The 13,457-nt window shown below is 45.4% G+C and overlaps 1 protein-coding gene across 1 annotated transcript in view; it reads left to right on the top strand.

Annotated features, from left to right (window-relative positions):
* Nucleotides 1–1,266: 1,266 nt before the first annotated feature.
* LOC311243811 (tripartite motif-containing protein 16-like protein) overlaps nucleotides 1,267–13,457 on the top strand; it is a 45,059-nt gene continuing 32,868 nt past the window's right edge. The window contains exons 1-2 of the mRNA XM_084333174.1: nucleotides 1,267–1,334; nucleotides 4,052–4,144. Of these exons, the coding sequence (XP_084189300.1) occupies nucleotides 1,293–1,334; nucleotides 4,052–4,144 (135 nt within the window). The 5' untranslated portion in view covers nucleotides 1,267–1,292. The remainder of the gene's footprint in view (nucleotides 1,335–4,051; nucleotides 4,145–13,457) is intronic.

Raw genomic sequence — 13,457 nt, 5'->3', positions numbered from 1 at the left:
TTATTATTATTATTATTATTATTATTATTATTATTATTATTATTATTATTATTATTATTATTATTATTATTATTATAGGCCAATTGCTGATGACACGACGTGACCTGTCTGAATCAAATTGCATCCAAACTAATTATTTGATGGTCTATACAAAGCATAATAAATAGGCTAGACTACACAACAGATATCTAATCATATAGAAAACGAATGGTATACTCTTATTTGTACACTGTCAGAATGACATTATTAAGGAGTACACAATGCACACACCTTATTAGGACTGATCAGCTCGTCCTTTAGCCTCGTCAGGAGACTATTGTCTCATCGGTCTCTTGTTTGCAACAACATCCAAACATGTATCTCTCATAATTAAATCACATTCTTCGCCAGATTGAAATAATCCTCCACCGCGCGCAAAATATCAGATGGGTCCTTTACGTTGCTCCACCGTCACCGTGAGGCTGTGTGTCTGTGTGTAGAGACATGACGTCACCGTGAGGCTGTGTGTCTGTGTGTAGAGACATGACGTCACCGTGAGGCTGTGTGTCTGTGTGTAGAGACATGACGTCACCGTGAGGCTGTGTGTCTGTGTGTAGAGACATGACGTCACCGTGAGGCTGTGTGTCTGTGTGTAGAGACATGACGTCACCGTGAGGCTGTGTGTCTGTGTGTAGAGACATGACGTCACCGTGAGGCTGTGTGTCTGTGTGTAGAGACATGACGTCACCGTGAGGCTGTGTGTCTGTGTGTAGAGACATGACGTCACCGTGAGGCTGTGTGTCTGTGTGTAGAGACATGACGTCACTCACCTTCCCATCAGCCGTCTCGCTCAGACCGGTACAGAGAGAGAGAGAGAGAGAGAGAGAGAGAGAGAGAGAGAGAGAGAGAGAGAGAGAGAGAGAGAGAGAGACACCATGAGGTTCCATCGGTCTTACATGCAGCATCTTAAGAGCACCACTAGGTGTCGCTGTAACACAGGCTATAAACATGATGCCTCTTATGTAACAATCACTTCTGTTCTCGGTATATACTGTATTACATGAAATGTGGTGCTTGGAGGTGTAAGAAACCAAATAAATAATGGAAACATTAAGTTTTGTCTTTACTGTCTGCATCCTATATTATTTAAAACCACCCCAAAGACATTCTTAACGTTCTATGCTGAGTTAAATTCCGCCCCCTGGGAAGAAACCAGGAAGTCCCTCCCCTTCTCCAACTGCCTCTTCAGAGGAAACGAAACTGTTTTTGCTCTCATTGTCAGCAGACAGCCTTCAGAGAGAGACGTGGGTACAATGGCCGAACAGCAGGAGGAGGTTGTGTTGGACGAGGACGAGGTATTGTATTCTGTTGGATGTCCTTTTCTTGCCACAGCAGCTCACAAATCTTGCTGCTGTGTTCGCACATTGTTGTATTTCTCCCAGTAGGTATGGGAGTTTTGAGTTATATGCCATGTCTTCAAACTCTCTTTGGGTGTTTGCAATTTGTGGGAAGTATATGTCTCTGATGTCTTGGTATAGTGGGCAGGTTGTTAAGAAGTGGAGCTCGGTTTCCACCTCTTCTTGTGTGCAGTGGGTGCACAGTCTGTCTTCGCTTGGGAGCCAGGTCTGCCTATGGTGATTTGGTGAAGAACTGGGAAGTTTTCCATGCAGAGTTTGAGGATGTTTTGCTCTCTCTCTCTCTATCTCTCTCTTTCTCTCTCTTTCTCTTTCTCTCTCTTTCTCTTTCTCTCTCTCTCTCTCTCTCTCTCTCTCTCTCTCTCTCTCTCTCTCTTCTCTCTCTGTCTCTCTGTCTCTCTCTTCTCTCTTCTCTCTCTCTCTCTCAGTTCATGTATTTCTCACTGAGACATAATGTTGATGCGTTCGTGAATGCTTGGGGATTGGGGAATGCAATGTGTACTGTGGGGGAGGAGGGGCTGAACATATGCATTTGAAGGTCAAGTGTGGTTTTATGTGCTGAAAGTTTTTGGTGTGTGTGTGTGTGTGTGTGCGGGTGAGTGTGTGTGTGGGTGTGTGTGTGTGTGTGTTGTTTTTATGAAGATGCCGTGAGATTTTTGTGTCTCTACTGACTGTTTTTAGTTGACATGTTTTAATAAAGAACATCAAAAGTCTCTCTGTCTCTCTGTCTCTCTCTCTCTCTGTCTCTCTCTCTCTCTCTCCCTCTCTCTCCCCATCTCCCTCTCTCTCCCCCTCCCTCTCTCTCCCCCTCTCTCTCTCTCTCTCTCTCTCTCTCTCCTCTCTCTCTCTCTCTCTCTCTCTCTCTCTCTCTCTCTCTCTCTCTCTCTCTCTCTCTCCCCCCCCTCTCCTGTGCCTCTCTATCTCAGTGATTGGCTCTCTATCTCTGCTGTGTCCCTCAGTGATTGGCTCTGGCTTTGCAGACAGAGCAGAGTGTAATGGAGACTGAATACTAACAGGGTCCCTCCCTCTTATTGCACCATAGTGAGGTTCAGTCCAGTGACTGAACTCAGCTCACCCTGTAGCTGCTGTCTAACAGCTTATGCTAATAGTAGACTCAATAACAACAAATATCTCTGATTGTCAGTTTTGCGTATCGGGACTGACCCCCCCCCCCCCCCCCCCCCCCTCCGTGTGTTTAGTCTTTACTAAAAGGTTTGTTTTAAAATGTTTTAAAAGTTCAAAAAAGTTTTTTTTTTCCTGAGCCTTTTGTCCTATGAACATTTTAAACATAGGGCATTTTTTATGTGCGATAATACCAATGCTATCCAGTAACCATACTAATCCTCATACAGTGTTCCTACACATTTCAGAACTTTTTTCCTGGCCTACATTTCTTTGATTGAATCTGAAGTTTTTGGTCAGTGTGCAATATGAAGTAACTTATGCTAATAGTAGACTCAATAACAACAAATAGCTCTGATTGTCAGTAGGCCATTCATTTTGCATATTGGCACTGACCCCCCCCCCCCCCCCCCCCCCCATGTACATGAAGAGAGACAGAAACACATGTAATTTCTCATTGCAGATGACGTATTATGTTTTCCTTGTTTTGTGGTTTGTACATTGGAGGTGGTGGGGTGGGGGGGATCGGTAGGCGGGGTAGGGGGTAACTGTACATTGGATTATCGACAACCTTACTTGGTCCCAACTAAGAAGAGGGTCTCGTGTATTACTGGGTTAGGACATTTACTGTACATTGGAGAGGGTTGGGTTAGGACATTTACAGGGGTTTCGAATTGCAGTCTCCCGTAGAGCTCCCTCTGGTGTTGTGGTCGTGGTATTCACTGACCTTTGGGAAGTATTTTGACATGTACATGGGTACCTTAGTCGTGTAGTGTATCTTGTAGACCAGGCCCATTGCAAGTTGCTGTACTCTGTCGTCTACTCTAAGCCATCCTAGGTTGTCAAAGTGGGCAGGGGTGAGGTGGGTTCTAGGGGTAAGGTCAAGCAGTACTGTATGGGTGGGAATCACCAGTTTCATCACGATACGATACGATATCGATTCTTTGGACAACGATACGATATTATCAGATATCACACAGTCTGCCACGATACGATACGATTCGATTCAGGTGCCTGCGATCGATATGAGACAATATTATATGCCCATTTAACACAATCAGTAACATTTAAATCAACAAAAAAAAAAGGCAATGGAAATATCATTTATGTGCAGATGAGGGTCTGTATGGCACATCAGTTATAGTATATGTTGCAATAAAGAATTAGGTGTGTGTGTGTGTGTGTGTGTGTGTGTGTGTGTGTGTGTGTGTGTGTGTGTGTGTGTGTGTGTGTGTGTGTGTGTGTGTGTGTGTGTGTGTGTGTGTGTGTGTGTGTGTAAACTATAGAGTTAATGGTTCACCTTTTTACCACCAGAGACGCCCTTTGATCTGCATTCACAGGAGTCGGCACAAACAAAGTGCAATGGCCAAGCCTCACCCAGTGCGATCTCATTGTTACTGTTTTGTTTAAACAAGATGCAATTGCCTTTCATGGCCACAGGGTGCCAATCTTACACTATAGCTAAAGCTGTCTCTAGTGTAGCTTTAAATGAAGTCCCTAACTAAAACTATTCTTCCTACGTTGATTTGTTCCAGAAACAGCTGGCGGAGAGTCTTAAAGTCCAGGAGAGAGTCCAGGAGAGAGAGAAGGAGCTGAAAGCACTCAGACTGGCTGTGGAGACACTGAAGGTGAGGTCATATGAAACTGGACTTTGAAGAAGAAGTCTTTATTTGTAGCACATTGCTACATCGTCATGCAGCGAACACACACATGCGAGATGGGTGACACATAGGACACACATGCATTTTTTGGCATTCAGTCGTCTGGTAATCTGAAGGTTCCCGGTTTGATCCCAGCTCTTCCTGGAAGCATGCCGAAGTGTCCTTGAGCAAGACACACTGTGCCCAGAGATGGTGTAGTGGTTAGGACCCTACCTCTGGAACCACATGTACCCCTGTTAGCCTGGGATCCAATCCTGCCAGAGCCTTCTTTCCTGTATCTGCCCTATTCTTCATCCCTCTCCACCAGGGCTGTACAGTGCAAGATATATGTCGCACGTGCTACACTGACGTCAGTCTGTGCGATGAATGGATTTACCTCAGTAGCACTGGTGCGATGGCCCGTGTGTGTGGCGCATAAAAAAATAAATAGTGACGGTATTAATAATAATAATAATAATTATAATAGATCAAATTTATATAGCGCCTTTCATAGAACCCAAGGTCGCTTCACAATCGGGACAAAAAATAGGGCAAGGAAAATAGGGGGGGGGGGAAAGGGGGGGTGAGGGAAGGTAAGGGATAATGGACCTAATCTAAACTAACTGATGGGGAAAAGCCTTGGTGAAGAGGTGTGTTTTTAGAGCGGATTTGAAGGTGTCCAGGGTTGGGGCGTTGCGGATTTGGGGGGGGAGAGAGTTCCAGAGGGTAGGGGACGCCACGCTGAAGGCTCTGTCCCCAAAAGTCCGTAACCTGGTGCGAGGGATGGAGAGGAGACCTAGATCAGAGGATCGTAGGTTCCGGGATGGAGTGTACTGGTGGAGGAGATCAGACGGGTATCGGGGGGCGAGGGCATGGAGGGATTTGTAGGTAGAGCTGCCGCGGTATTGATGTTTTCCTTACCGCACAAATTTGCAAAATATTTCCTACCGCTGCGGTTATTACCGCACACACACACACACAAAAAAAAATTTGAATGCATTTTTTTTTGTAGTCTACTCTTTATAGCATATAGCCTGCCTCTAGTCTAAATGTCTATCTTTAGAGGATGACTTTGCAGCATGAATATTGTTTGGGATTCGGCAAGCACGCATTCGTTATTAAAAGTGAAACACGGATTCGAAGTCTCCCCTCTGTGTCGCGGGCAGGGGTGGTAGCGGCGCGCCCGCCGGTTACCCCCCCGACCCTTTCTTCTTCTTATTATTATAACGTTACTACTTATGATTACAAAGGCATTCGTTTTGTGGCATTAACACACGTTCAATAACATCAGCGTATTTACCGGACCATAGCAAGGCAAGCGTTACTCAATTCATATCTCAGTTCCTTTCTTTGCTCAGAGCGTGCCGAGTTGTACCCATTCTGCGGTCTGTTAATAAAGTTTTCAATCAGACAAGTGTATAGAACGAAGGGCTTTTATTATAACATTTCGTTACAGTAAAATCATTATGCCTCGTTCCCTGAGGAGCGACGGTAATCCACTCCGGTCTCCGGTGGGAGCTAACGTATTAGCCGTGTTGTGACTGTGAGCTCTGATCAATGGCTGACATTCAGGAAGTAAAAGCACTGCAAGACGCTCCAACGTGTGACGCGTATCTCTTCTGACCAATCAGTGGTCTGCAGTGTTTCATGTGACTTTTCTGGTACCCAATAGGGTCGCTTGGAACCTCGACAGAGAAGTAGGGTATATCTGCAGAGCCGCAAGCCCAACGAGAGCAGGGTACTTTATTATTATTATAAAAAACAGCAGTGATGCGGTATTCAGCCCAACTCTGCGGTGGGCATGATGTAACAGCGATACCGCGGCAGCTCTATTTGTAGGTGAGGAGCAGGAGTTTGAAGGTGATGCAGAACTTGACTGGAAGCCAGTGGAGGTGGATGAGGGTGGGGGTGATGTGCTGCCAGGGCTTGGTGTGAGTGAGAACCCTGGCAGCTGAGTTCTGAACATACTGGAGCCTGTCCAGGGCTTTGCTGGGTACCCCGAACAGGACTCCATTACAGTAGTCCAACCGGGAGGTGATGAATGAGTGGATCAGGGTCTCAGCCACAGAGTCTGAGAGTGAGGGTCGGAGACGGGAGATGTTTTTGAGGTGGTAGAAGGCAGACTTGGTGACGGATTTGATGTGGGAGTGAAATGAAAGTGTGGAGTCAAGGGTGACGCCCAGGTTACGGACTTGGAGAGACGGGGAGATGGAACAGCCGTCAACGTGGAGGAGGAGATCTCCAACCTTCCCGAGCAGTGCCTCGGGGGCCACAACCATGAGCGCTGTCTTTTTGCTGTTGAGTTTCAGTAATTTGGTTGACATCCAGGTTTTTATGGCGTGGAGGCATTAACTCGTTATCACTAGGGATGGGTATCGTTAGGATTTTATCGATACTAATACTCTTATCGATACTGCTTAACGGTTCGGTGCTTTATCGATACTCTTATCGGTTCTTTTAGATTATTATTTAAATATTTTTCTTTTTTACAATTTCTTATTTGAACGGCTTAAGGCTATATCTGTACTTGATATTTGTTTGTTGTGTTGCATATTTGAAATAAACTTCAATCAAATCAAACCCCCCTCTTAAAAAAACAAAAACCTGTGTTTAACCTGGCCATCTATAAAACATCGTGCTAAAACTGTGAAACAAATGTCCTACTCCCCTAAAGAAAGAAATACATAGCAAACATGACTCTGTTATGCAATAGTGCTGCTGCTTTTTATTTTGTTAAAATCTTTTAGTTAAAAAATGACCAACGATTTCATGACTGCTTCCTGTCCTCGCCGGAAGTGCGTCGGATACCTACCTTAACGTAACATGTTCAACAACAGAACAGATTGCTGCTAATTAAACACTCCCCTGAGCTGATGACTTTAAGCACTTCAAGGACCTTGTGTGAACCCTGTAGTCACTATATTCACACTACAGGGTTATATTCGTGACACGAGAGACTGCGTTCGTGTGGTTTCTAGATGAGGGCGTGCGACACAGGGGTGTTGTTTGCAGCGCGGCTTAGGGACTGGCCGTGTTTGTGGCTTCTGGGGGCGCGGCCCTCACTTCCCCAAACAGGTAGCTGACTCATTCAAGATAAGGCTGTGTGTGCACAAGTGCATGTGCGTGAGCGTGCACGTTACCTGATGAGCGTGTTGCTGCCGGACCCTTCCGGGCTGTAGTACAGAACGTTCTCCAGGGACAGGGAGAAGGAGAGGCCCTGTATGTCTGAGATGTAGAGGTGAGTGACGTTGTTGACGTGGTTCACACACACAAACACCTGGTCCTCGGACGCGTCCGCTATGTAGTACTCCTGTAGGAGGGAGAGGGAGGGAGGGAGAGAGAGAGGGAGGGAGAGGGAGAGAGGGAGAGGGAGAGGGAGAGAGAGAGAGGGAGAGAGAGGGAGAGAGAGGGGGAGAGAGAGAGACAGAGGGAGAGAGAGGGAGAGGGAGAGAGAGAGAGAGAGAGAGAGAGAGAGATAGGGGGGGAGGAGAGAGAGAGAGAGAGAGAGAGAGAGAGAGAGAGAGAGAGAGAGAGAGAGGGAGAGAGAGAGAGATCTCCTGACCACAGGCCTACTATCTGGTTCGATGACCTCGTTAGCCTCTTCCAGAGAGCAGCACCGATTAATATACAAACACCTCGTATAGGAGAGATACTCACTGTGATTGGATGCCGGGTCATGAACTGGGCTGCTTTCATTGGCTGTCGGTTGTAAGAGACCCAGAGCTGAACGGAGGCGGGCTCATGGCTCCCGAGGAGCGTCTGGGGAGACGACACACGTCACAGCGGGGGGGTCACTTTTTAAATATCCATCACGCAAAAGTAATGAAGACACTTCTTCACGGCAGCTATATCGTGTGAAAATAGAACTGACATTTTAATGGAGCAAGTAATTCAGGATAAGCTTGAGCTGATTGGGCCAACAAGGAGAGCATCCGTCCCGCCCGCGTGAACACTTTCGGCAACCAACATGCGCTTCCGCGTTTCTCTGATTGGCCGAGCACGGCTCCCCCTTAAGCTCCAGGAGAGAGGAGAGAGGCTGAAAACCCGCAGTTGTTGCCCGACTGATGGGAGCCGAATCCCGGATCCGATTTTTCTGATGAAAACCCCCAAAACATGGAGGTCCCAAACGCATGGAAGTATTGATTGGATTATGTAATTGGTTTGTCATGACAAACTAATAAAAAATCGCGATTTACCCGGTGGCTACAACAACACACAGTGACTACTAGCCCCTTACGTGACTGCGGTTTGCAAGTCACTGTGTGTTGTTGTAGCCACCGGGTAAATCGCGATTTTTTTGATTGGTTTGTCATGATCCAACATATGTGTAAAGGCACAACATATTCCAGTTAACGGTATATTTTTTTAATGATTCGTTACGGCGCAATCAATACTTCCATGCGTTCGGGACCTCCATGTTTTGGGGGTATTCATCAGAAAAATGGGAAGTCAAGAGGGCCTCTCTCCTCTCCTCTCTCCTGGAGCTTAAGGGGGAGCTTAGTGTTCCTGCCTCTGAGGAGCGCGTCGCGGCTCATGCGCGCGCTCGGCCAATCAGAGCAATTCAGAGCAACGCGGAAGCGCATGTTGGTTGCCTAAAGTGTTCACGCGTCCCGCCCCTCCAGTGTTCTCCTGTGGTTCCTGCTGAAACCATAGCGGTGCGACGGCTTCGAAGCTTCATTCATAACGTTGACATTCGATTTTGATTATTATTATTATTATTATTTTTTTTTTTTTTAATGTGTCTATTCATTCCGTTTGGGTTTTTCTTCTTCACAGTTGCAGATAGAGATTAGGCTACACTAATATTATACTATTATAGTATATGACTCGTCATAAAAATGTAAATAAAACATTATCATAAATGACGGCTGCATCCGCGCCGTCACTTTCGTACCAACCGTTATTGGATTATTTATGTCGACGACACTGACGAGTTATATTCATTAAAGAAAGTTCATTTAATTTAAAAAAATAAATGACTAATTTAATCAAATTAATCACTTTATTCAAATAGAGGATTTAGTTTGAGGATATATACAAACAAAAATAAATTATGATTACGTCATAAAATATGACGACAGACATTCAAAGCTTCATTAGAAAACTTCAATAGAAGCTTCGAATGTAAAAAAAAATTATAATAATGACATTCGGTGCAGCCCTAATACAAACATACCGTGTTGGAGCCAATCAGCGATACCAACTGAGTCACATGACCAAGTTACCCCGGACCTGTGTGAGCTGCTGCGCTAAAAGAATAACGACGGGGCTCTATGGAGAAACCATGACACTCCCCTGACTAACAGTATAATGGAGCTCTATGGAGAAACCATGACACTCCCCTGACTAACAGTATAATGGAGCTCTATGGAGAAACCATGACACTCCTCTGACTAACAGTATAATGGAGCTCTATGGAGAAACCATGACACTCCCCTGACTAACAGTATAATGGAGCTCTATGGAGAAACCATGACACTCCCCTGACTAACAGTATAATGGAGTTCTATGGAGAAACCATGACACTCCCCTGACTAACAGTATAATGGAGCTCTATGGAGAAACCATGACACTCCCCTGACTAACAGTATAATGGAGCTCTATGGAGAAACCATGACACTCCCCTGGCTAACAGTATAATGGAGTTCTATGGAGAAACCATGACACTCCCCTGACTAACAGTATAATGGAGCTCTATGGAGAAACCATGACACTCCCCTGACTAACAGTATAATGGAGCTCTATGGAGAAACCATGACACTCCCCTGACTAACAGTATAATGGAGCTCTATGGAGAAACCATGACACTCCCCTGACTAACAGTATAATGGAGCTCTATGGAGAAACCATGACACTCCTCTGACTAACAGTATAATGGAGCTCTATGGAGAAACCATGACACTCCCCTGACTAACAGTATAATGGAGCTCTATGGAGAAACCATGACACTCCCCTGACTAACAGTATAATAGAGCTCCATGGAGAAACCATGACACTCCCCTGACTAACAGTATAATGGAGCTCTATGGAGAAACCAGGACACTCCCCTGACTAAAGGTATAATGGAGCTCTATGGAGAAACCATGACACTCCCCTGACTAACAGTATAATGGAGCTCTATGGAGAAACCATGACACTCCCCTGACTAACAGTATAATGGAGCTCTATGGAGAAACCATGACACTCCCCTGACTAACAGTATAATGGAGCTCTATGGAGAAACCATGATACTCCTCTGACTAACAGTATAATGGAGCTCTATGGAGAAACCATGACACTCCCCTGACTAACAGTATAATGGAGCTCTATGGAGAAAACATGACACTCCCCTGACTAACAGTATAATGGAGCTCTATGGAGAAACCATGACACTCCCCTGACTAACAGTATAATGGAGCTCTATGGAGAAACCAGGACACTCCCCTGACTAACAGTATAATGGAGCTCTATGGAGAAACCATGACACTCCTCTGACTAACAGTATAATGGAGCTCTATGGAGAAACCATGACACTCCCCTGACTAACAGTATAATGGAGCTCTATGGAGAAACCATGACACTCCTCTGACTAACAGTATAATGGAGCTCTATGGAGAAACCATGACACTCCCCTGACTAAAAGTATAATGGAGCTCTATGGAGAAACCATGACACTCCCCTGACTAACAGTATAATGGAGCTCTATGGCGAAACTAGGACACTCCCCTGACTAACAGTATAATGGAGCTCTATGGAGAAACCAGGACACTCCCCTGACTAACAGTATAATGGAGCTCTATGGAGAAACCATGACACTCCTCTGACTAACAGTATAATGGAGCTCTATGGAGAAACCATGACACTCCTCTGACTAACAGTATAATGGAGCTCTATGGAGAAACCAGGACACTCCCCTGACTAAAGGTATAATGGAGCTCTATGGAGAAACCATGACACTCCCCTGACTAAAGGTATAATGGAGCTCTATGGAGAAGCCATGACACTCCCCTGACTAACAGTATAATGGAGCTCTATGGAGAAACCAGGACACTCCCCTGACTAAAGGTATAATGGAGCTCTATGGAGAAACCATGACACTCCCCTGACTAAAGGTATAATGGAGCTCTATGGAGAAACCAGGACACTCCCCTGACTAACAGTATAATGGAGCTCTATGGAGAAACCATGACACGCCCCTGACTAACAGTATAATGGAGCTCTATGGAGAAACCATGACACTCCCCTGACTAACAGTATAATGGAGCTCTATGGAGAAACCATGACACGCCCCTGACTAACAGTATAATGGAGCTCTATGGAGAAACCATGACACTCCCCTGACTAACAGTATAATGGAGCTCTATGGAGAAACCATGACACTCCCCTGACTAACAGTATAATGGAACTCTATGGAGAAACCATGACACTCCCCTGACTAACAGTATAATGGAGCTCTATGGAGAAACCAGGACACTCCCCTGACTAACAGTATAATGGAGCTCTATGGAGAAACCATGACACTCCCCTGACTAACAGTATAATGGAGCTCTATGGAGAAACCATGACACTCCCCCGACTAACAGTATAATGGAGCTCTATGGAGAAACCATGACACTCCCCTGACTAAAAACCGTTTCAAACAAAAGTGGCTGGATGTCATTTTGCCAAAAATCGGCACGGCTGTGAGTGTGGTTCTGAGTCTTTCACCTTTTACACACCTAGCTTTGGCATGGATTGATAGTTTAGAGATCGCTAGCACGGCTAACAAATGCAAATATATTGTAGTCTGCCCCGTTGTTCTGACCGGGATTATGTTCCTTTCCGCTCTGGTGATGCGCGCGCACACCGAGTCTGACGTATACGGCGAACAGGTCTATACTAGATATCATCTTTTATTCAACCGTCTATTAATGTGCTTTATTATGAATGAAACACGCGTGTGGCTCCCTTTGACGAGTTGGCATGAAGTCATGCACACATACGGTATCTCCTATAGCCTTTATAACATATAGCTATGGAGTTCTATGACGATTGGAGCCAGACGATGGGAGGGATATGGACACACTGACCTACTGCCTGGATGAACTACTCATGGCCCAAGCAATACAACAGTCAACAGATCAATGACGCTATCGGGTCAATAATGTGTTCAGACACAACATCAGCGGCCTCTTATTGTCAATACAGTTCATGTTGGTGTAATGGAAACAGAGAGAGTGTGTGTGTGAGTGAGAGTGAGTGAGTGAGTGAGTGAGTGAGTGAGTGAGTGAGTGAGTGAGTGAGTGAGTGAGTGAGTGAGTGAGTGAGTGAGTGAGTGAGTGAGTGAGTGAGTGTGTGTGTGAAAGAGTGAGTGAGAGGCGGAGTCTACAGTATATGTCTTGACAGCTCACAGATCTGAATAATAATAATACATTTTATTTGGTGGCGCCTTTCAGGACACCCAAGGTCACCTTACAGATCATAGAACAAATAAGAATAAAAAACACAAGGCAGTTAAAAGTCAAGGTTAACAATAAAACAAGCAACAGGAAGTATAAAAACATAACAATAAAAATAACAAGGGCGGCTACGTGGCGTAGTGGGCAAGGCGCTCGCCACAAATGCTGAGACGCTGGGCTCGCCTGTTCGAGCCCAGCGCTCCACATTGCTTTCAGTTTAGCTGGTCGTTCATACTAATACACATTGGCCGTATTAGGGGGTGGGAAACTGGGATCGGGCGTTGTGGACAGCGACTCCCACAGGTCGGTTCGTGCGCCTGCGCAGTAGAATCAGGAAGTGTCGGGGGCAGCGTGAGCCCCCCACGCGTTACTCCTCGCCACTGAGAGATCGAGCTGCGCAGGTGAAAAGATGCGACTGCTGTTACCTCAAGTACCGGAGGGGACTCGTGCTATGTATGACTTAGTCCACATTGCAGCCGGCTTGTGGGAGGCAAGAAACAGCGTTCGTGACAGGGGAGGGTTGAATTGGATGATACGAAATTGGGATGGGAGAAAATATAGAAAATGGGAGAAAAAGTGGATAAAAAAAACAAAAACAAAAAACAATAAAAATAACAAAACAAACAAACAGCAGGGGTATAGGACAGTGGCAGAGGTTACAGTGAATATGCGAGTTTGAACAGATGGGTTTTCAGTTGAGATTTGAATGTTGATAGTGAGTCCGACTGTGGGATATGTGTACATGTAGGGGGAAACTACTCAGGGCCTGGTGTGTGTGTGTAGACTACCCTCAAAAATATATTTCTTGATTCAGAACAATTTTATCGTGGATGAACACAACTTTCAATGCGAATGGTTGATTTGAATTTCAAGGACTTTTTAAG

The sequence above is a fragment of the Notolepis coatsorum genome (genome assembly GCF_963971535.1).
Source record: "Notolepis coatsorum genome assembly, chromosome: 1".
Classification (NCBI taxonomy): Eukaryota; Metazoa; Chordata; class Actinopteri; order Aulopiformes; family Paralepididae; genus Notolepis; species Notolepis coatsorum.
The sequence above is the reverse complement of the archived record's forward strand: the minus strand, read 5'-3'. Positions and strand labels throughout refer to the sequence as shown.